The sequence below is a fragment of the Colletotrichum fructicola genome, assembly GCF_000319635.2.
Source record: "Colletotrichum fructicola Nara gc5 chromosome Unknown KSG_Nara_v1_contig03, whole genome shotgun sequence".
Taxonomy (NCBI): Eukaryota; Fungi; Ascomycota; class Sordariomycetes; order Glomerellales; family Glomerellaceae; genus Colletotrichum; species Colletotrichum fructicola.
Window position 1 is genome coordinate 4,701,152 of NW_027094053.1, and position 22,516 is coordinate 4,723,667.

At 54.7% G+C, this 22,516-nt stretch overlaps 5 protein-coding genes across 5 annotated transcripts; 3 read left to right on the plus strand and 2 right to left on the minus strand.

Annotated features, from left to right (window-relative positions):
• Positions 1 to 7,465: 7,465 nt before the first annotated feature.
• On the plus strand, positions 7,466 to 10,220 carry VAC7 (Vacuolar segregation protein 7; the record flags this gene model as incomplete). The annotated part of the gene is made up of 2 exons (XM_032035379.2): positions 7,466 to 8,618; positions 8,803 to 10,220. The coding sequence occupies 2 exons, from the start codon at positions 7,466 to 7,468 to the stop codon at positions 10,218 to 10,220; spliced, it is 2,571 nt and encodes an 856-aa protein (XP_031892676.2).
• Positions 10,221 to 12,244: 2,024 nt separating this feature from the next.
• Positions 12,245 to 12,810, plus strand: CGGC5_v006129 (Thioredoxin-like protein Clot; the record flags this gene model as incomplete). Its single annotated transcript, XM_032035390.1, has 3 exons — positions 12,245 to 12,462; positions 12,578 to 12,662; positions 12,739 to 12,810. The coding sequence occupies 3 exons, from the start codon at positions 12,245 to 12,247 to the stop codon at positions 12,808 to 12,810; spliced, it is 375 nt and encodes a 124-aa protein (XP_031892865.1).
• Positions 12,811 to 15,021: 2,211 nt separating this feature from the next.
• CGGC5_v006130 (uncharacterized protein) lies at positions 15,022 to 16,971 on the minus strand (the record flags this gene model as incomplete). The annotated part of the gene is made up of 2 exons (XM_032035401.1): positions 15,022 to 16,280; positions 16,332 to 16,971. 2 exons carry the CDS (start codon positions 16,969 to 16,971, stop codon positions 15,022 to 15,024), a joined length of 1,899 nt encoding a protein of 632 aa, XP_031892678.1.
• Positions 16,972 to 19,456: 2,485 nt separating this feature from the next.
• On the minus strand, positions 19,457 to 20,012 carry CGGC5_v006131 (60S ribosomal protein eL30; the record flags this gene model as incomplete). The annotated part of the gene is made up of 3 exons (XM_032035416.1): positions 19,457 to 19,555; positions 19,719 to 19,821; positions 19,882 to 20,012. 3 exons carry the CDS (start codon positions 20,010 to 20,012, stop codon positions 19,457 to 19,459), a joined length of 333 nt encoding a protein of 110 aa, XP_031892677.1.
• A 406-nt stretch (positions 20,013 to 20,418) lies between these two features.
• Positions 20,419 to 21,384, plus strand: CGGC5_v006132 (60S ribosomal protein uL16; the record flags this gene model as incomplete). The annotated part of the gene is made up of 3 exons (XM_032035427.1): positions 20,419 to 20,463; positions 20,710 to 21,094; positions 21,149 to 21,384. The coding sequence occupies 3 exons, from the start codon at positions 20,419 to 20,421 to the stop codon at positions 21,382 to 21,384; spliced, it is 666 nt and encodes a 221-aa protein (XP_031892680.1).
• Between the last annotated feature and the right edge of the window lie 1,132 nt (positions 21,385 to 22,516).

Consider the following 22,516-nt stretch of genomic DNA (forward strand, 5'->3'; position numbering starts at 1 on the left):
GAGACCAATGACGTCCATCAGAAAGATTCTCATGGCAGCAATAACACAACGTACAAAAACACAAAAGTCCCACGAGCCTCTAGAGTAACCACGTGCTCATGCTGAAGACATGCCACATAGTCGGACATGAGACACCGATCTCAGTCGTCCAAGGAGGAACGACGTCAATTTGAGACGAACATCCCGCTCAAGATGCTCCGGACTGGAACAAAGACACACAGAAAGAGCCTCAACTAGCGGATTGGGATTCCGATTCCACCAACCCCAGACCGAGCTCGACCGAGGCGCCTGCGTGTGACCGTTCCAGCTTAGGCAAGAGATCTTCAACGGCCAAGGCTGTTTCTGTTCCTAAATGAGGTCGACGGGTAAAGGAGTCTCAACGGTCATCGATCCATCACAATGCGAATCTGGCTTTGATTGGGCAGGCCCGAGGCGTCGACTGTGGTGAGTGACATGGACGACGCGCAGCGGTGGCCAGTAAAGGGGCGGTTGATCAAGCCGTGACAAGTTCGGACATGATGGATGAAAATGGCAGTTGCATCCTTCCCAAAAAAAACGCCTTCTCTAACCTTCGCATTTTTGGTCCCGACTCCCGTTGAATCCGTTAAAGGCAGATTGGGCCGCTGGTGAGGTGAACAAGACCAGAATGTCACCCTCCACCCCCGTTCTGGGTGCAACGCGGCGCTTCCCTTTCGTGTGTGCTGCCCTACCCGCGCCCTGGGGGGAGCGGCAGCACCGCCTCCCGGATCTCAGGAATAGGGCATACGGAATACACATGGCACTTGATTGACTGGTCGGTCCAACATCGCGTGTAAAACCGGGAAAGCAGGCGCAAGAGACATGAATTGTCAGCAGAGGCGCGGAAAAAGGGGGAAGTGGGAGGAGGGGCTTTGTGCATGCGGTTTTCTCGAAATGAGACTTGACAGACCATCATCCATCCCACTTTGCTCAAGAGCTTGGGGAAAAAAGCAGCAGTACCTTGCTGCGGTCACTTAGGCAGAAGGCTACATGATGACCACCAAATTTAACCTGCCTTGCTTACCCGCGTGGCCTCCCTCCCGCCAGCGCATCGCGACGAGGCCGAGCAAGGCCCGTCCCATCTGACAGGCGCGGGCGAACCAGGAGGGTGGTTTGGGTGCATGTGGGTAATGACAGGTCCAGGCAGCCTCCAGTGTGTCGTTGTCGACCAGATAAAACAAAATGAAAAATCTACCTGTCGAAGAGTGGCACGTCATGCCACTGCCCATGTAGCTGCTCTAGCTCGCTGTTCAGGTTCCATCCTTCACCCAGCCTATAAACTCCCGGGTTCCTGCGCAGATGATCACCGCCCAGCAACGGCGCTGACGCGCAAAGGGGGGTCGAAAGACATCGAGACTGTTATCACGCGCGGGTGGAGGGACTCCCAAGATGGACGCAGTTTGACGTGGTATGTCTCTGACAGTTGTACGTGGGGGCCAAGTTTGCAGGTGTTTGCCAAGAGGCTTGCTCGACAAGTTTCGACGGGCAACAAGAGAAGACACGGGAGGTACTGGAGACTCGTTTCGTTCAAGAAACGTCTGATCGGTCGCCTTTCTCTCCCCCCTTCGAACTAAAGAAGTCGACTGGTCGAAAGCCCGGCTGGGAATTCCCGTCGCGAAAGTGCTCACCACCTCGGCACCGTCGCACGGGAGTGTAAGACTTGCCAGCCAGCCAGCGGCACGGCCAGCCCTCCCCGAGAGTCCCTTTTGGGTTGGTGGTAGGAATGTTACAGCGAAATCTGACATGCCTCCTATTCTTCCTGCGCCTGACTGAGCCACACTCTACTCCCGCAGGTCGCTCTGTGCAGGAGATAAATCCGTTGAAGCGCCACCGCAGCATGTGCTTTCTCAGCGGTGTCGTCACACAGCAGCATCAGATGCCAGATGAGCCGTTCGCCGGGATTCGGTGCTGAGAGCTGCCGGTGAGGCGCCTCGGTCTGGCTGGGCAGGGAACGGGGACCCGTTTCCTGTCACTTTCTTTGCGGGGACCACCGACGACCCATCATACGACAGAGTCAAGCTCTCTCGAGGCTAAGGGCCTTTGGGGATAGGCGTCGATGAAGAGGGCACCAGGAACGGTCCCGTCAGGATGGGCCGAATCCTGTCCCGGTGCAACGATCGCGGCCATCGTTGAGAAGGGCTGAATAACCATGAGTAATGAGTAACGTGAGACGACCTGAAGAACGGCGCGGTACCTATTACTTCGTAGGTAGCGGCAGCGGCCCCGTCTCCGTCGGTCGCCTTCCTGGGCGTACTTTAGGTAATGTGTGTGCTGCCCGGCCCCCAAACGGAGGGATTCAAGGGAGATGGGCAGCAGCCAATCGTCCGTCGCGTTTGCGTCCAATAGGCCGGTACCGTCGGGATAGTGTCTGGGAAGTGCAGGTAATTGCCTCGTGGGCGGGTGGGTTCGTTGTGACATTCAATCGGGGGGCCGGGGGCCGGCGCCCTTCTTCGTCTTCTTTTCGCTTTGGGAATGTCTTGGATTTTCCAGAACCCAAGTTGGCGGCCCCCTCCCTAATCAGAGCCCAATGTCGGGTGTGCAACCAGTCGCGTGCTTGCCACGTCGTCCACTTGGCCGCCTGTGAGAGGCTGTAATTAGGAGAGGGAGACGACTTTTCGCTCGTTGACTCGCAGCTTTCTGTTCAAGAGCAGGGGCTTGTTGGCAGACATACTGCGCAGACAGAACGGGGACATGCGGTGTCGAGACGGACGTGATGATATGCAAGACAGGCAGCAGCAGTTCGCTTCGAATGGAGTTAATAGTTGGTTCCCCATATGTGGGCGTTCAGAACCCTTGTGGTCTCTGGTCAACGAAAACTAGGGGGGGATGCAGCGAACCGCGAGACAGGAGGCCGGTCAGAGTCATCTCGAGGCGAGGTGAAGTGCCCCTCAACAAGCCAGGCAGGCCGCCAGGCGGCCAGAATATCACCGTAAAGAGGAGATCAAGTGAGTGAGCGCTGTCGGCCTTGTCTAGCAGCTAGGTGTTGAGAGGGTTGAGCGTCCGGATGCGGCCGGCGCCATGATCCCTTGGTTCATCATGAGGGCAGGAGTTTGTGAGTTGTGCCTGCGCTTGACAAGGGTTAGAGTCTCGGTAGACAGGCACCAACTTCTGTTTGTCTCTGCTAGGGCCCGGGACCAGTTCCACGTATCAGCCTTTGATTAGTGTGTCGACTGAGTTGCCCGAGACGGTGTGTCTTCAGTCGGCATGCGAGCTTGTCAGATCGCCAACAAGACCCAGCCGTGCAGCATGCCTCGTGACTGCGGGATGCGTCCACGCAGTGCCTCATCGTCAGCCTGGTTGGCAGTTGCAAACCTCCTTACCGAGTAGATGATACACTCAGCGACAGCGAGATGGCAGCATTCAAAGGGTACCTCTTAGTGGCATATTTTGTGCCACGGTACCCATATTATGGGAAAACCCGCATGTTGAAGCAGACGACGCAGGATATTACTGGTGTTAGTGCGGGAGGCAGACCTCAGTCCCAGCTGCCAGGTTCGTCGTTCCTGACTAAATACAGCCGCTGACAATCATACTTGTGACAGAGCTGATATCACATCAAATCAACCAGAGAGATCGAGATTTTGGAATGGGAGAAGAGGGACAAGAGTGGCGGTATCGATAGGTCTTCAGCATCCCTGGATGGGTAGGGTTGGATGGGCAGGGTTGGAAGGGCAGGGTTGGAAGGGCAGGGTTGGAAGGGCAGGGTTGGAAGGGCAGGGTTGGAAGGGCACGGTAGACAGGCCGGGACCGTGATTGGGAGGTGCGAGCATCCCGAGGCCTCGATGGAGGAGTCCGATGTCAAACAGCGGTGATGATAGAGGAGGCGGGGAGAATCGGTGACAGGCTGTCGGTGCAACATGGGCGAGAGGGAAAAACAGAAAAACTAGGGAAAAAGAAAAACAAGGTGGGTTTCTAGAACGGGGCCCAGATGCACCGTGTGTTCTGGCTTTGCCTTGTGCGGGTGTGTGTCTGTGGCCCATCAGCTGTGCCTTCCAGGCCGCCTGGCAGCACCGTAGCGCACTTCAAGCAGTTTGCGCCTTGCCATGGGTGGTGACGGTGACTTCCACTGCTGTGTTGTGACTTGTGAGTTTGGTGGTTGCGGTGCATGGTGGACTCAACGCATGGATGCTCTGCGGTGCAGCAGTCCATGCCATAACTGCCCGTTTTCTGGGGCCCTGGGGGCAGTGGATTGAGCCAGCAAAAAGTCGCATCCAGAAAAATTCCAGATTGAGAATGGGCGGAGGCTGCATCCACCATCCACCATCCACTTATCCACAGGCCGGCGAGGACGAATCAGTGTGGAGGAAAGCGTCCGGGACAAGAGTTGCGGTCTGAGGCATCCCGCGTAGTTTCAGGGTTTCTGCCGGCCATGGGTCTCCGACTCTCACAGGTTTCCTTTGCTCCTTTCCTTCCCTCCTCACCATCGGCCCAACTGACGGCACCGCGCGGTACCTACCGCCCAACCCCTGCCGTCATCCTCAGAGGTACGTACCCAAGTATCTTTTCTTCTGTCCAGGGCTGCGACTACCTTTCACCTACGGTTGACGGGACTCTTCCCCCGCCCAGCCCTTGCCTAGTGTGTTTGCAGAGGAGGAGCAGCAGCAGCCGGACACTCACCAGAGACGGGAAGACACGCACCGGAGAATCTGCTAGTTCTCATCGATGTTGTGTTGTTCGGTAGGTAAGCCGACTAGCCTAGTCAGTGATTGCAACCTCCGACTTTGCCTTGACTCTTGACCTGTACTGTACCCCCTTCGGAACAGTGATGTTGTATGAAGAGAAGCTGTGTTGTATCCGGCGACGGTCGATGGGACTTTCCCGTCATTCATCTTTCCCATCCAAGTTCCATGTATCCAGCCGTTGTATTTTTTCTGCCCCTTCCTCTATCCTCGCCGGGTCCTCCGCCTTTGGTCCTTGTGACGCTATGCTGGGACCTGCAGCCGGGTCGGATCCATTCCATCCCTCGCGTTGGCTGCTGAAGGAATCCATCCGCGGCGCGACGCCCCCCTCCCCAGAGGTCCCGATTTTCTTCTCGGCGGAGAGGAGAGGAGAGGAGAGGAGGAGAAGCGAAGCCCTTGGTCGTCGGTTCAACGCCTCGGTTGACAGAGACGACGCGGCCCATTACCCGGCGACACTCGAGAGGTGCGACTGGACGGTAAGTACTCCGTCCGTACTTACTGCCTGCGTAAGTATCCTACCGCAAACCTTTTGCAGAGGGCGGTTGGCTCCCCCGGAACTCAAAGGCAGAATCGGGTGAAGGCGCAAAAGCTTTGTCGCTGACTTACTCGGATGGGGCTCTCAACGACGCTTCTGATTGCTACGGACTGTCAGGAACGCTTCCGCGGTGCCATGAGCACCAAGGAGAACCAAGCTCCCTCAAGTCCCAGACCTGCCCATGTCTCTCTGTTGCCCACAAGACACGCTCTCAACTTGACCAGAAACATTTCTACCGGGATAGAGCCGGAAGACGGGAAGGAGAAATCAAAATTCGTCGGGGAAATAAAAAGACGACGAAGCAGGGCGGGAACGGAGGGAGGAAGGGATAATTTGCGCTGCTAGTCGTTCTGTTAATACTCATCGTTCAGGCCCAAAGACGACATACCTACCACGCCTGCCTGCCTACTGCCAAAGGCAATGTACCGTGAAGCTAAAAGATCAGGCATGGCCGTTGGGCAGGCACATCAGGGTCGCCCCTTCCCATGTTGAGTCGTTTTATTTGCTTTTTTGGGATGTCCGTCTTCGATTTTTTCTGATTCCTTGGATCTTGTTCGCCCTGTGCCCTCCTTGCCTTACTCGTTTACATTGCATTCCCTTCCGCTCTCCGGGCCCCCTTCTGCGAAGGAAGGTTTCTTCGGCCTTTGTCACTGTGCCCACCGCGCGCAAAGCGAGAGCAAGGAGCTCGACTCCGGGCCTGTCAAAACCCATTGATTGTTTCTGCCATTCCTTTGAAGGACGCCATTGGAAGGTTGGATGCGTTGGATTAAGTGTGTCATGTCCATGAGTAGGTAGGCACACAACAGTACGGATGCATAACACGTACAGAGTACACGCAGAACGGGGTGACGATGGGAATAGTGCATGCCCAAAAACAAATCGGACACAGAGTAATCAGATGGAACCTGAGGGAAGCCAGTTCTCTGTGTCTCTCCTCGCCTCAGTGACGGCAGCGGAGAATCTGTGCATTGCCTCTGCTTAACTGCGGTACTGTACGGTACCTGAGGCCGGAGACCAGGGCAGGTCAGTAACGTGCCTATGGTGAGGTGGTCATGGATACTTTCATCCAAGGCTGAGTACTTCCTTTCACGCAGTTGCAGAGGTTCCCAGGAACGGGGAGGCTGGTGAGCTTACCGTCATTCATCAGCAAAATGCATCCCTGTCACCATGTCGCGCTACCTGGCGCATGGGTCTCCTTCAGATGAGAAAGTACCTCTCCGTACGTACCGTCCGTACCTGGACCTTGGATGAGGTATGTCTGGCCCCTTGCAAACAAGGCACTGGTCTCCGGCAGGTGCTTTTCGATTTTTTGGGCCGCTGAGGTCTCTGAGACTCGCTGGGCAGGTCGTAGTCGTCACACACTAAGAGCCCGCTCCTTACCGGCCGGTCCATCCCAGCACCCACCACCACCACCTCACCCTTTCCCCCCCCCAACTACCTGTAGCCTGTAGGTACAGCAAGCACACTCGCTGAGTTGCCGTCGCCAGTCACTCATGAGGTATCTTTCCGCTCAAAGTAGGTACGGCAATACTTCGAGTCACCTCCTCAACTCAGTGCTGGCTACAGCACACCACACCCGGCAAGCAAGCAAGCAGGGCAAGCACCTGCAGCCCGTGTTTTTGGCTTTGCACTGACCCGACTGCTTTACTGACCTCATTCCCGTCTGGTCTCCCGCTACCACCACTCATCCGTCTTCGTCTTCGTCTTTTACATCAGACACACACACACGCTCTTCTTCCGCCAACTTACACCACCCTCACCACTCTGGACTTCTTCCCCCAATCCCCTCATTTTCGAGCTTCTTACTCTTTCTCTGACAACACCCATATCATTTCACACCAGATCACTTTCTGTTACTTACTTCCACAAGTGTCCCCGTCAGACACATCCACAGCAGCCACCGAGCCAGCACCAGCACCAGCTTAGCCACTCGTCGACCACGAAACCTACCTCTCAGAGACAGACACACGACCGCGCATCCGCCTCGCCTTCGTCCTCCAAGCACCGGCAGCCGTAGCCACCGCAAACGACGAATCCCAAGATCCCCAATAGGATCCCGCCTCGTCTATCCTGAATTCCATCCTATCCCACGTCGCATTGTCGAACACCATGATAGGCCTGCTTCCGAATTACGACTGCCGGCTCCCGTGTTAGAACCCACATTGGATTGGTATGAGGACTACCTTAGACGAGGCTCCATTCCCTTTGCTGTCTCACTTGGAAGTCCTCGGCCATGGAAAAGACATCCAGCACCACGAACGGGTCCTCTGACGCAAGCCAGTCACGATTAGAACCCCTAGAGACGTCTACCACTACTACTCCCTCCCAATCCACCACCCTCGAGCGCCAACCTTCCTCCAAGCAATCCTCGGCCACCACATCCCTAACTCCATCGCCATTCAATTCGAGGGATACCTCACCTACCCGTCAGACCGCCAAACCTACCGCCGCGACTACTCCCAAGACGACTGCTGGCCTACGCTCGCGCAAGAGCAGCAGCCAAGACTTGACCGCGGTTCGAACCCCCAGATCCACCACCAGCATACCAGGCCCGCCGACATCGTCAAGGACCCTCTCCGCCGCCACAACCCCTACACTCCTCCCACACTCTCAAGAATCATTTCTCAAATCAATCAACCCGCAAAAGACGCCGCTCAACACCGAAGTTGCCCAAACACGAGATAGCCCTCGCTGGCCTGTGTCGCCTCGCTTGCGCTCCCCCCCTCCGCAGCTTGGGAAGCCTCAGAATCCTCCTCCGCCACCACCACGTCGAGCAGAGCCGGAGCCTCCCAAGATAAACCTCACGAGAGCATCTCCTACCCCTCAATCCGAACCTTTCCCATCCGTATCCGAGAGCGAGACAGACGACTCTCAGCTCCAGTCTGGAGTGCGAACCCCGGTTACGGGCTGTGGACCCGCATTGGAAACGGTGCAAGAAGTGAGCTTACCGAACTCGCCCGGACAGATGGATTCCACGTTAGAGAAGGTCAACGAGAAGCTGGCCCACGAGGCAGCTGCCAGCGCCGACAACGTTACCCAAGTGGACCGAGCTGCCCGGTTAAGTCGAGGATCTCTGCACACTACAGACGGCGACACTGGCACAGTGAGAGTGCGGTCGCAAAGTACAGCTCCCGTGCCCACAGTCACGCGACAGTCTAGTGTATTGTCAAACAAGCAGGGCAAGAACAAGGCTTCTGGGGAGGGATCTGGTCTCATCGTCGAGACGGAGACCGTCTCTTCCATTCCCCAGGTGGCATTGGCACCTGCTGCCAAACTGGAACCCGGCACCGGTACACTGAGAGCGAAACCTAGCACGGAAACTATTCGACCCAAGAAAGAGAAGAAGAAGACCAGTCGGAAGCAGCCGACTGTGAACCCTGGAAATGGTAAGAGATCCCGTCCATACTTCAATTGCTCCTCTACGAAGCGACGCCATGCCTTGTTACCTTATGAAAAACCAACATGGTGGCATGGCAGGGCGACAGCTACCCGCTAAATGTCATTTAAAAAAAAGCCTCGACGCTCTGTAGATCATCTTAAGCAGTTGGCTGACTTGCAAACGCTGTGTAGCATCATCAAAAGCAGATATTTTTGAGGCTAAAGTGGCCAGCGCCGTTGATGAGGCGAATACATCAGATTCTGAGGAGACATTCGTCTACGACTCCAACCCTCCTGATGTTGAAAGACGTCGGTATCACTCGCGAACACCCAGCGCTACCTCGATGATTAGCCAGGCCGACAGAGCCGGCGCCCTAGGCATGCGCTCAATCCACGAGGCTTTGCAGGTAAACACAGCCGCGGGGCTGAAGAAGAGCATGAAGTTCGTAAACACCTTCAACAGTAACGGCGCTGAAAGCTTAGGCGCCGACGACGATGGGAAGGGCAGTGGTAGAAGTGCGGGCGTCGGATCAGGAAGAGGCACAGGGAGACATCATCACCACAACCACTTCGGTCGCTGGGGTCGTCACCCTGGGAACACGCACCCCTCGCTCTTCGACAATGAATCTCTGTTTCCGAACGCGGCCCGATCTAAGATGTCGGCCAACAACTCGAGACAATCGTCAGGCCCTCCTAGTCCGAGAGTCGCGAGCTCAGCTAGAGGCGGTCCCCACGCTCTCGGAAAGCGGTCCTCGATTCAAATGGCCCGCTACGACGCTGATGATACGACAACAACCGGCGCCGACGACGAGCGCACCCCTCTACTCACATCCACAGTGCGATCTGCGCGTAGAACGCGCCGTCACCCCGCAAACCTGCGAAATCTCGAATCGCAGTCGTACAGGCAGCAGCCGTCATACTTGAACCGGTTCGCTGCTTGTCTGGTGGTAACCATGATGCTGTTGCTTGTTATCACCGGCGCAATTGGCTTCATGTTCGCTACCTCTCAACCACTGACGGACATTGAGCTTGTATCCATCAAGAACGTCCTGGCCAGCGATCCGGAGCTGATGTTTGACCTGACGGTCAAAGCTCATAACCCTAATATTGTGGTGGTATCAATCGACCAGGCAAATCTAGAAATTTTTGCTAAATCTCCTCACGCTGGTACCGATTTCGATTGGTGGAAGCGGCCGCATGGGGACGAGTTGGAAGACCCAGACGTGCATATTCGCGACGATCCTCCCGACGACCCGCCCGACGACGACGCCGCACCAAACATGCGTCTCGGCACAATCACCGAGTTCGACAGCCCGCTGTCCTTCGAAGGGTCCTTCTTCAACAAGGGCGTCTCAGCATCAACTGGCACCATGCGACTCCATCTCCCAGGCAACCACTCCGCTGGAGGTTCTGAGCGCTGGGGACGCATCATCCAGGACGAGTTCGATCTTATTGTGAAGGGTGTGGTGCGTTACTCCTTACCACTCAGCCAGCGAGTCCGCAGTGCGCCGATATCTGGCAGAACCACAGTCAAACCCAACTCTGCCAACGACCCATCTCTCCAGCCCAACATGACCTTACCCGGAGACCTACCAGAACTAGAGTCCTGATGGTCTTGACGGCGGTCGACACATTCGACCATTTCCTTTGTCACTTGTTCTGTATATTGAGCGTGCATGGCATGGCATTAGCATTTCAAGGGAAAAAAGTGGCGTTGAATGGTAATTTCCAGCAACAAGCGCTTCGGGACAAAGACAGACAAAAGCGACCTGTACATATCTCTTCGTTTCGCGAGCATCGCCAATCACGATGTCTCCTCTTTCAGCTGGCGTTCGTTCGGCCTTTGTTTGCGTTTATTTTCTCCTTTCGGATTACCACGTTTTGTGGGCCATCACATGTCCTCACTGGGCACACCTCAAGAAGCGCAGCGCACTCATTCAGGAACGGGACTTGTTCACTCGGGGTTAGGGGACTGGAATTTGCTTTTTATTCTTTTACTGTTATCACGGACTGGGAATCTTCTTCTTATGAGACGGCCTTTTGAACTCTGGGGGTTTTGCACTAGATGGGAAAAGTGGCAACTACTCTGTTGTAATTGTAACGAAGCTTTTGATGACCAACAGGAGAAACGGGAAGAAGAGTCAGGTCCACCCAACGAGGTGTGACCTCAAGAAAAGTTACATTCAACCAAGGCTACAGTGCTGTCGATGGACTGGTGATGGATGAGATTGGACGTCACATAGAATGCCTCACACGTCTCTAGCTGGATAGCGACGTGTCAGTGGGATAATTTTGCCTAGGCAGAGTCTCCTTTGCAGGAAGTAATGAATCCATGTTACCCGTAGTGATCTTCTCGGCGTGGTTCAGGAGCGAGACCACTAGATGTGTCTGCTGGATCAGCAGCCAGCCAACCTGGCAGATTGTGTGAACCGGTACCAAACTGACCGCCTTTACGGGTTCGAGCTCGAAGGAATGTTTTGTGGGTAAACAACACGACGTAACAAACGTGGGGTTTGGGTTGCCGCGGGAGAGTGTCTTGTTGGTGTTCTCCGATCGGAGCGGTCGGGCTTGGGGCCCACATCGAAGCAACCCTCTATCTCGCAATTTTCTTTTCTTTTTCCTTTTTTCTTTTGCCACCCCTCTAGAATCTCTCCACGTCAAGCTAGCCGGTGACATGCCCCCCCTTCCATCCTTCCCTGTCCACTGCCAACTTTGTGTTTAATGATAAGGATCACGAGGAGGAGAACGGGTGAAGTGGTCCCCCGTTACAAGTTCCTCGTGATGACGATAATCTGCTTGTTCCCATGTCTACATGGAACTGGGTGAATGCCGGTGGTGGTGATTATGATTTGGATTGGGCATCAGTACAGACAGTCAGTCTCCTACTTGCCGGGAATCACTGCCAAGTCTCTTTCTTTCTGCCTGGGCCCTGGATACCGACATACATCGTACACAGGTGGTAGGAGTATTGGGACCGCGCAAGGCGCCGGTTGAGCATCCACACGATCCACTTCGTCTTGAGCCCTTGCAAGCTCATTCGAGGAACATCGGGCAACTTGGCCGAGCGGTCTAAGGCGCCAGACTCAAGCGTCAGCTTGATCCTTAAAGAGGATAGCATTCTGGTATCGAAAGATGCGTGAGTTCGAATCTCACAGTTGTCACATTTTTGTCGTTGTTTCGAGGTTGGACATGATGTTCTCTTTTGCTGATTGGGTATCTGTGTATGTATGCTTGCATTAATTCTTTTCGGTCTTGTGTGGGCTTATTTAGATGTTGCCCACCACGAATGAGGTTTGTGGCTTAGGTGTGGGAAGTGAGTCTGACAAACCTAAGCCAGGCAGCTGTTGATCCAACTTTTGGTTCTAGTTGATATTTACGGAAAGCCTATGAATCGATTGAGCGCCTGAAAATAATGTTGTGGGCGGCGGTGTCTGTGAGCGTTCTCGGATAAGCTTCGGGAAGCTTTTCCCAACGTCTGAAATAACGCAAGTAACTGTACAGATTGTGCCATTGACACTGCAAGAACCGAGTCATATAGCACGCAACAACACTTCTCACTTACTCTACATATCTCTCGTGTTCATCAAGTGTGATCTTTGCTTCCACCGCCATCCCAACTTCCTAGCCACCAGCAATGCCCGTCATCAACACCAAGGAGCCCGCCTCGGCCGTCGCCGCCGCCCTCAAGGCCGAGGCCAGCGAGGACAAGCCTGCCTACCTCGTCGTCTACGCCTCGCACCGTAACGGCAAGTCGTGGTGCCCCGACTGCACGGCGGCGGAGCCGTACATTGAGAAGAAGTTTGCCGGGGATGAGGGTACCGTCAGGGTTGTCTACGCGGGGTTGCCCGAGGAGTGAGTTTTTCTCCCCGTTCCCGCGGTTTGCTTGTTTGCAAAGGTCCTTTTTGCGAAATATCACTAATACGCAGCTGCGGGATTGGACTTGGATAATTGCTAATTTTGATTTCAGGTGGAGGACCAAGGAGAACCCGTGGAGACAGGAGCCGTTCAACGTGACAAACCTGCCTACCTTGATCAAGGTCTCTGGCGAGAAGGTGAGTTCGATTCGCTGCCCGTTGTAAGTCGGGTTTGGTTCAAAGAGTCATGGCTGCTGACATGTGACTCTACCAGAAGTGGGAGAAGCTTGTTGAGGCAGACGTCTACAATCAGAAGAAGCTTGACGCCTTTGTCAGCCGCTTGTAAATCCCATACGCAGAAGAACGAGTAACATGACTGTCCAAAGTTGAAAGCGCCAAATGACCAAACCTTGTTTCTTCCGGTCCCCCGTTGATCGTGCTTATCTCATCTCATCAGAAGGGAAATGTGTGTGATTTCACGGAGATTTTCGGTCTCGGGATGGAAGTCCAAATTGAGTGGTCTATGCATGGAAATAAGGGGTCCTGAGGGGACATAAACGTGGCTGGTGGGGGAGATGATGATTATGCGGGAAAAGAGGCCGCCTGGTTTTCAATAAGCTGCTCTTGAGGTCTCGTGTTGGACGAGGATGAAGCCTGTCCTGAGTCGCGAAACGGACGGGTTTCATGAGGTCTAGACGCGTGTTCGTGGGCGGAAATCAGTGCGTATTTCTCAGCGGCTGAGTCAGACGTCTCAACAAGATGGGAAAGCTTGATGTCTACCAGAATGTTCTGCGAAAGGGTATCAATTTGCCGTCGGACAACGAAATTTGAATTCGATGAATTCTGACTCAAGTGGATTGAGTGTGAAGGCAGCAAATGATGCTTGGCAGGCCGTCTGCGCGAGGCCGTGGCATATTCCTGGAGCAAGAATTGCTCATGTTTTGACAAACACTTTGGACGGTCTTTCACATGACCACAACTGAGGACTGTGTGTAGTAGCACTCGGATGGACTTTATTACCTCTCCTAAAGCGATTTGACTGAAGTGAAAACCTGGGATGGCATGCCGGAAGGAGCGGTAATGCCATGAGATCTTCTGGCACGCCATGAGAGGATGCGCTCATCGACGGCCTGGTGGAAAAAGATGCTCTTGAAATAAGACCGCGATGGCTTTACATGGCTTGGAGTCTTCCTTTTTGTCAACCTGTGCTGTTGAAACGATCATGTTGGCCTCAGACCGCCGCTTATCTTTCATGTAGGCAGACGTACTGTCTGATGGCTGAAAGAAATTTGAAACTGTGAATCAAGAAACGAGGGAGACGACGACGAAGGCGACTACGATGGAGATAACGAGACATCGAGGTACAATCGCCATAGAACGATAGCAGTCCCTGTTCTCTTGCGTATATACTGTGAGTGCTGCTGACATGACAAGCCTCAATGCTGGAGACGCAACTCAAGTGGGTAGTCAGAGTGAGTAACTGGCCATAAAGACATTAGTACCTATAAGCCGATGGACCAACAACGATTCCGTAGGCACTGATAGCCGCAAATATCTCCATCGTAGTCGTGGATCGTAGAACCTGCTAGAGCCTTCGCCACGTCATACACGCCCTGAGAACATGATAAGATTCCGCAGATAGCCTTCTCCCTTGCAGCATCTGAGGGAAGAGTCGTGCGCTCCAAGACCCAGACCTTGGATCTCCTGTCATCCCAATCATCGAAAGCTATCCAACTCTAAACCGACTCAGGCTGAGTCCAATAACCTTCATCTGAAGATGGTCCTCCTTCTTTCGCGGCTATTCCTAGGTTCTTGGCCTCCGCAGTCCGCCATTATCTGTGGTTTCCAGACAAACATGACGTACACAAGCACGACAATCACAGAGCAAATTGGAACCACATAGCTAACATCAATCCATCTCTGCATTACTCATGTATCTATCCAACATTACGCCTCTTCAGCGAATGCCATGGGATTTGGCAAACCCGCAAGGCTAAACTATGCAAAGACGCCCGTCATCAAGTAGTCTCAGCATACTGTCATGCTGTTTTGTTCATGAACACCGTTGGAAACACATATCCCTCGTCTTCCTATGCTTCAATTCGTCCCTCATGCACAGGCTCGAGAGCCAAACAAACATGTCTTGCCTCCTTCCCCCTCTTTCAAAAAAAGAACTGATGAATAGATATAGCGGGTTTTAAAGAATAAGTACCTGGCCATATGAAAGCAAGAGCACCTCTGCCAGAAAAACAGAAACAGAAAAACAAGATGCTTGGGACGGGGCGCTGTCTTCGTCTCGTACAACTAAACTGCAATGCCACCAGACCTTTAGTGATGTGCGTCCGCAAAGCCAAGTAAAAAAGCTAGTGCCATATGAAGGACCCAAACGACAAAAGAGTTCCAGCGTTCCCGCGAAAGAGAAGGGGTATCCCGTCTGTCTTTTTCTGTATCCAACGATGCCAAAGTTTTTCGCCCGGTTGTGTAGAAAGATGGATGCGAATGTGCCAAAGCATAAGGGAGAAGTCATAAACATAACGGCGTAATCATGTTGCGGCGATTACTCGGGGATCGGGTCGCTGTTGGCAGCCGCGTTCTCATCCTTCTTGCCCCAGCCGGAGGCCCAGCCCATCCAGCTGGATCGCTTGTTGTTCTCCTGCTTGGCCTCGGAGTTCTCCTGCACCAGACGCAGAGGTCGGGGCTTGTTACCGCCGGCAAACGTGGTCTGCTTCTCGTGGTGGGAACGCGGGGGCGACTGCGAAGGGGGCGTGGTGATGTCGCCCGAGTCGCCGCTCATGCTCGAGGTCTCGCTGCGCATGCCGGGGAAGTTACCCGCCGTAGGCGCCTGCTGGCCGCTCGGAGCCCGCGCCGCCGCGTTGGGGTTGCCGTTGAAAAAAGTTTGCGATGTTCGTGGGGTGCGCGGGGAGCCAAGGGGCGGTGAAATGGGCCCGTCCCCCGGACCCTTGTACATCTGGCTGACGAGGTTCACGCCGGTGAATTGCTCGCTCATCGGACGGGAGCGGCGAGTGCTGGAGGAGCGGGTCAAGTTGCCGATAGGAATGCGAGGCGCTGTCTCCGGATCGGTGTGCGCCGAGTTCGCTGGCGTAGCCGAAGGCATGTAAGACATGGGTCTCGGCTTGGGCTTGTTCGGGCCGACGGCCATGGTTTTGGCGCGCTGCAGGAGCGAGGCTCCGGATGCAGGCGGGAGCGGGAGTTCTTTGTTGGTGTTGGCCGCGGCAGGCTTGGGCTCGCTCGATGTGTCGAGAATGTGCTCGAAGTCCTGGTGCTGCAAAAGTCTCTCGATGATCTTGTTAATGTAGAGCGTCAACGCCTTGTTCTGGTCCTTCATGCCCTTGAGCTCAGACTCGAGGCGGCGGACATGCTCGTTGTTATTATCGGACGTGCTGTCTGAAGCCTCGGACAGCTCGTCGGCCAAGCTTGCGCCGCCAGAACGGCCCTCGAGGGCATTGAGAGCATCCTGGTTGGCAGAGACACCCATGTAGCTGAAGTCGTTCTTAGAGAAATCACCATTCAGGGTCTTCTCCTGCAGGAGCAGCTGGTAGCTCTCGTTGTCCTCCATAAGGCGGGCGTTTGCCATGCGGGCTTCCATTAGTAGCCGTTCCACCTCCTGCAGCCTCCCGCCACCCTGGTTCTCGGATTCGACCAGCTTGATCTGGGCCTCGGCAAGTTCCAGGCGCAAAGACTCAATGAGCTTGTCCTTCTGGAGAATCAACTTGGAGTTGTTCCGCGAGTCGCTGCGGTTGAGGGAGGAAGGTGGTGCAAAGCTTCCGTTGTCAACGTTGGGTGACGTCGCCGCTGCTGCTTGATGTTAGTAACAAGGCATTGAGATGGACATGATGAAACACCTACATTGCCTTGAGGACCTGCTGCCCTCCTCGTCGTTCATTCTTTGCGACAGGGTGTCCTTCAGCCTCTGGATGATGGTCTGCATCTCCTCCTCCCTGTTGTTGAACTCTTCCTTCTCCTTGTTCATAGAACTCCTCTCGGCCTCGTAGATGGTCTCCATCTCGCGCATCTGCCTCGCGTTTTCTCTCTTCTCGTTGCGCAGGGTCTCGATTTGTTCCTCGGTCTCGTGCACCTTCTCTTCCAGCTTTGCAGACTCCTTGAGCGCATCATCCAACCTCGTCTGCAGTACTTCGGCCTGTTTCCTGTACTGCTCGGAGGAGATTTCGGCCTTGGAGAGGCGCTCCTTGAGGTCGTCAAGCAGCGCAACAGTTTCGGCCCTAGCAGCTTCCTCGGCGTCGGTGTTGCTGGTGTCGGGAGCAGTAATATTGGGGGTGCTCATGGTTGAGCCTCTCCTGGCATGGGCGGCCACACGAGCAGAGACGGGGGTTGTGGTGCGAGGGGGACCTCTGCGCGGAGCTGAAGTAGCGGTCGGGGTGGACGATCTCGAGGGGGTTCTCGCAGGAGAAGAGGGCGAGGCTGAGTCGGTAGAAGAGACTCTACCGACACCGCCGGCGGGCGGCTTCTTTGCAGTGGCAGCTGACATTATTGTCGCGGCGGGCTTTGTTTGTAGCGATGGTGTTGTTGTGTTCTAGTCGCGGCGGAGGTAACCTGGGGAAACGGGAGCGGGGGAATCGCCCTTCTTTTTTTTGGTCGAGGTCGAGGGGGATAAGGGCAAGCACTGCGGTGTGTGCAGTGAGCCGTGTGGGTGCGGGTTATTTCTGTAGTGACGATGTTTCGTTCCAGAGGAAACAATCTACCTCAGCAGAATGTTGTAATGGCTTATTCTTGGAACAAGTGGCGTAGTGGGAGGAGGGACAAGACGGAGGGGAGTCGGTCTTGTTGTCGATCGTTGGGCCCCAGAAGTCAGAAATGGAATGCGAAAGTGTGCTGTGCTGTGCAACGCAGGTGCCAGTGAAGAGGGCCAAGTAGTAGGAGTGCGGTGCAGAAAAGAGGGTGTGCGGCAGCAGCTGTGCAAGCTTAAGTCGTCGGGTGTCAGACAGTCAGCCCCGGTCAGGTAAGGTACCTGCGGTTTGTACTCTGTATCTGCTCTGCTCGCCTGTCTCCTCCGTGTACGGGCATCAAGCAAATCCACAAGTCGGATGCGTTTTGTCGGTGACGGTGACGGTTGTCCAGTCACTGTCCAGACCGCAGGGACTGTCTCCAGCGAATTTCCGATATATCGGGGGGCGTCTCCAGGGGTTTAATTCGCTAGGCCGTCGGGAATGGGAGGGCGTCGACCAACCAGCACCCGGGGAATAGCTCGACCTGAGAAACGATGCTTTTTTGTCTCCCGTCCAACTCCAGGCCGCTAACGTTGCGTTGCGTTGCGTTGCGTCTGAGTCTCTTCTCTTCCCGCTCAAGCACTGAACCTCCTGCAGAACGAACCAGCCGTCATACGCAAACCTTCACAGCGACCACCAGGAACTCTGAATCTGAACCCCGTAGTTCGGTCAACGCTATGCTTTCCTTGATCGCTATGCTCGCGCCGTGTTGCGTCTTGCCGAGACTCTGCTGCTGTCGTTGGATGCGTCCGAGGGCACTGTAGGAACCCTCCTGTTTCAGTCACCACCAGTCCCGTCTCTTCCTCTTTCAGAGAAACTGCTGCGTCGCGTCGGGCTCGGTGGCTCGATGGCAGGACGATGACGGCAGTGCCGGGCAGTGGCCAGCGCTGCGCTGCGAATGCGGATGCTGCACACGCCGTCTCGTCTTTTGCGACAAGATGGGACGACTGCGACGGTAACCTTCTCTCGTGCTGCTGTGGCGAGGGTATGAGAACCGGCTTCTGGGAAACGGTAGGTGAAAAGAGGCAACAGGACTCGTCTTCCATGTACGTGAACCAGAGGGCAGACCACCAAGGTTTATACACGGCTTTGATACTCCGTCCTTCAAAGTCGAATCAAATCGCGTCTACAATAACAACAAAACACGTAAACCACAATCACTGCCATCAGCGAATAGGATCTTGATGCAGTTTTGGGGTCTTGCTGAAACACCCTCGTCGCTGTCGATAGTCTGTCAGGCATAGCCCTTGGGGTGCCATGTTCCTGGGCTTGCTCGCCTCGCTCTCGTCCGTCCCTAATCCCTATGCCCATCTGCTATTTGGTGTGTCCTTCCCTAGCGGAAGCCTCAGGAATACCCGGCCGCGCTCCCTTGGACGTAGGGAACCGTTGTACCTCGCAGTAGAGAGCTGCTAACATCTACCACGACGTCTTAGCAAGCACATGCAATGGTAGGGGTCCTCCGCAACCCGCACCCCTATTTCCTCCATGCTGAGGAACCGGAATGCGGAGCCCGTCCATGTTAGTGGGCTCGGCCCGTCTTCTGTACCCAGGTACCCCATCGAGTCATTGGACGACAATTTGCACGAGACCGGCCAGAACTCACCGCAGTGGGAACTGTGAAATTATCCTCATGTTGCCATTAATGCACACTGCCAGAGCGAAGGCGGCCTTCCTGTTCCAGTATCAGAGAAAGCCATCTTGACATCCATACTAATTTGCTGTCCTCCTGACCAGCGGCTGACAGCTGCCGAGACGGTGACAACCATCAACCCAGCCCGGTTCCGCAGACGAACAGGTTTGACGGGACGGGAAGCATCTCATTGTTTGGCTCGGTCATGGTCATGGCTCTGTTCCATCGTTGAAGTCTAAGCCGCGGGCACCACCAGCTTGGTTGCTTGGGAGGATCGACTTCCGTTGGTGCAAGCCACAGATCCAACCCAAGGGAACCGCCACGATGGATGACCGCAGGTATGCATAGTTAGTAGGCACGGGGGTGTGGCTTGGTAACACTGCCAAGGAGGGACATTGAGCACTGATGAACCTCGCTGAATGGCTGGGTAACAGGCGAGTCTTTTTGATTCAAAGGTGGCCTATCTGGTCTGTCATGAAGTCGTTCTTTTTTGCGACCTTTCCGAGGTATCATAGCGGCATATCCCAAGCCGCACATCCCAAACTGCGAAATGCATTTTTTACTTTGACCATTTTCCCTAACGCCGTTCCCAGCCAGCCCAATTTTGGTTCAACCTCTTAAGCGACCTGGTCGCTGAGGATGTCGGAGTCACCGGCGTCGATAATGGCCATGGTGCCGCAACGGAAGAGCTTACCGCAGGCGGTACCGAGCTCAATCTGTGGGTATAGCAGGTAAGCCTTTGTTCACCCTCCAAAGTCTGAGTATAGACTTCTTCGCTGGGTTGGCCAAGGGACATTGTCTCCGAGACCGATAGCAAGAGAAGAAAGGGCGCCAAGCACTTGCTTGACGCTTACAGAGCAACATTGGTAATCAACTTACGTTGGTGCCGGAGAAGTGGTGGACGGGGGCCTTGGAAAGCATGGCGTAGTACTCAAGCTCGGACTTGCGGAGAGGGGGAGTGTTGCCAGCAATGAGGATGAGCCTGGTGGCGATGTTAGAAAGTGCTCGAAGACTGCGGTTTCCGAAGTGGTGAAAAACGTACTTGGCCTTGCCGGAGCGGAGGGACTTGAGGGTCGACTTGTAGCCCAGGACGACCTTACCAGACTTCATCACAAGCGCAAGCTTGCTGTTGATGGAGTTCTGGTCCTTCTTGTTCTTCTTGATGGGAGCCATTGCGACTGATTTTTGGGCGAAGTTGGCCGGTTAGTTGGGTGCGGGCGTTGGGCGGGAAGTTGTCGTCGATGTCGTCGCAAGAAGAAAAATTGCAAGTGTTTTTTTGGTTTTGACTTGCTCTGGAAGGGGCGGGGGATTCTGAGAAGTGCGACCAATCAAATCGCTCCTGCCTCCCTGAGCCCTAAAGAGTAGGCAGGTCCGTGTCCTGGCTCCTACCTTTAGCGAGCGTAGGTGGGGCCGTTGCCACAAAGATTTCTCAGCAAAAGGCCGGTACGATGACAAACCCATCGACGCTCCTCACTTCACAAATAAGCCAGTAGGTCCAGGTTTTGTCCCCCTCGCCAACCCCAACTAACCCAACACCACAGAACAGTTCGACGGATCCCGTGAGATCAACACCGACAAAATGGCCCGCCGTCCCGCCCGTTGCTACCGCTACTGCAAGAACAAGGTGAGCATTATCGAATCCTTGTCTTCTGCGACGACGCCCAAAATCCCAAGTCAAGTCTTGCGCACCGGAGGAGGAGAGAAGCGAGGAAACTCTGCGTCAAGAGGACTACGATGTTCCTCGCATTGGAAATAGCCTGTGTACGATGGACATGCGGCACCTTTCGATGGAACGGGATGCGGGCGTCGCGGGCGATGATGTGACTTTCTTTTCCTGGAGCGATTATGCTGACAAACTCGATTTTTCCAGCCGTACCCCAAGTCTCGGTTCAACCGTGGTGTCCCCGACCCCAAGATCCGCATCTTCGATCTCGGTCGCAAGAAGGCCAACGTCGACGACTTCCCTCTCTGCATCCACCTCGTCTCCAACGAGTATGAGCAGCTGAGTTCCGAGGCCCTCGAGGCCGCTCGTATCTGCGCCAACAAGTACCTCGTCAAGGTTGCCGGCAAGGAAGGTTTCCACCTCCGTGTCCGCGCTCACCCCTACCACGTCGTCCGTATCAACAAGATGTTGTCTTGCGCCGGTGCCGATAGACTTCAGACTGGTATGCGTGGTGCCTGGGGTAAGCCCAACGGCACTGTTGCCCGTGTCAACATTGGCCAGATCATCATGAGCGTCCGCACTCGTGACTCCAGTACGTCATATCCGAGGAAGGGAATCACCTTTCAAACACTAACAACTTGAACAGACAAGGCCACCGCCCTCGAGGCTCTCCGCCGCTCCCAGTACAAGTTCCCCGGTCGCCAGAAGATCATTATCTCCAAGAACTGGGGCTTCACTCCTCTCCGCCGCGACGAGTACCTCGACAAGAAGGCTGCTGGCCGCGTCAAGGTCGACGGTGCCTACGTCCAGTTCCTCAGCAACCACGGTTCGCTCAAGGAGAACATGAAGCGCTTCCCCGACGCTTTCGCCTCTGAGGCTTAAGAAGGGAAAAGATTCGTGTTTCTTATGGGATTTGGGTTTCTACAGGCTGGCGTCTAAAGTGAATTGCATGTCATCATCAAGAGAGTCATGCCGAGGCAGGCTCTAGATAGGAATTCAATCATTGGCATTCCATACGTCACACATGAGCACCATGCGATTACTGACTGACGAACTGCTTGATGAACGGGCATCTGGATCTGGGGAAAGGGTGGAATAAAAGCAACGGAATTTGTTAGTAGGGTCGTAAGCAGGCTTGGTATGAAGCTTAATGTACGGCCTACTAGGCAAACTGATACCCATACTTTTCTCCGAGACATGCATTCAACCCACAGGAAGTGCTGAGGCTCAAGCTAAGATGATGTCAACGTGTGAATCGGGTGTCGCTAGTAACGCATCGTGGTCGACGGTCTGGCCCGTGGATCATCCGTAGCATTAAATGGCACCGCATGGGTGAGCACGTACACAACGTGGTCACGCGGAGGCCCCCATCTGCCAGACTGCGCCCAGCTTGTCTCGAGGATGTCCCTGGAAGGTGGCCCATCTGATTACCAGAAATGAGGTGCGCTGGACGCTGAATGAGATGGGGCTGCTTGAGGCAAACCGTACGTAATGACAGCAAATATTTTTTTCTCCCATCCTACGTTATGATTCAGGCCTCCGTCTCGCGGGCTTTATCCGGATGGCCGGGAAGTGAGGTAGCCTTGATGTCGTAAGCACAACGCAGAGGCTGAAGGAAGTAGCCGAAGCTGAGAGATACGTGGTTTGAATAAGATATCTAGAGTTACATGGGCTTATGTTCAGCTACTTGCCTGAAAGTCACATAAGAATAGCCATCTGACAATAGCATCTTACTACGCATGTATCTTGGAGGCCCAGTGCAGGAACAACCGGACCAGCCGCACGCCTCACCCTTCTCAGGACGACTTGTCAGAGATGCAGGCGCAAGCGCAGACGGGCAGACACGACGGGAGCAGATGGTGCGCGCCAGTAGGAAGGCCGCAGCGAGATCTAGGGTTGCTGGTTGGTGGGATGAAATGGGGGGAGACACATTCACTAGAGGGGAGCGACGCGGACTGAGAAGCGACGTTCGGAGGGCAAGCCAGCAGCCTCTCAGCGAAGAGGGTGGGCGGCG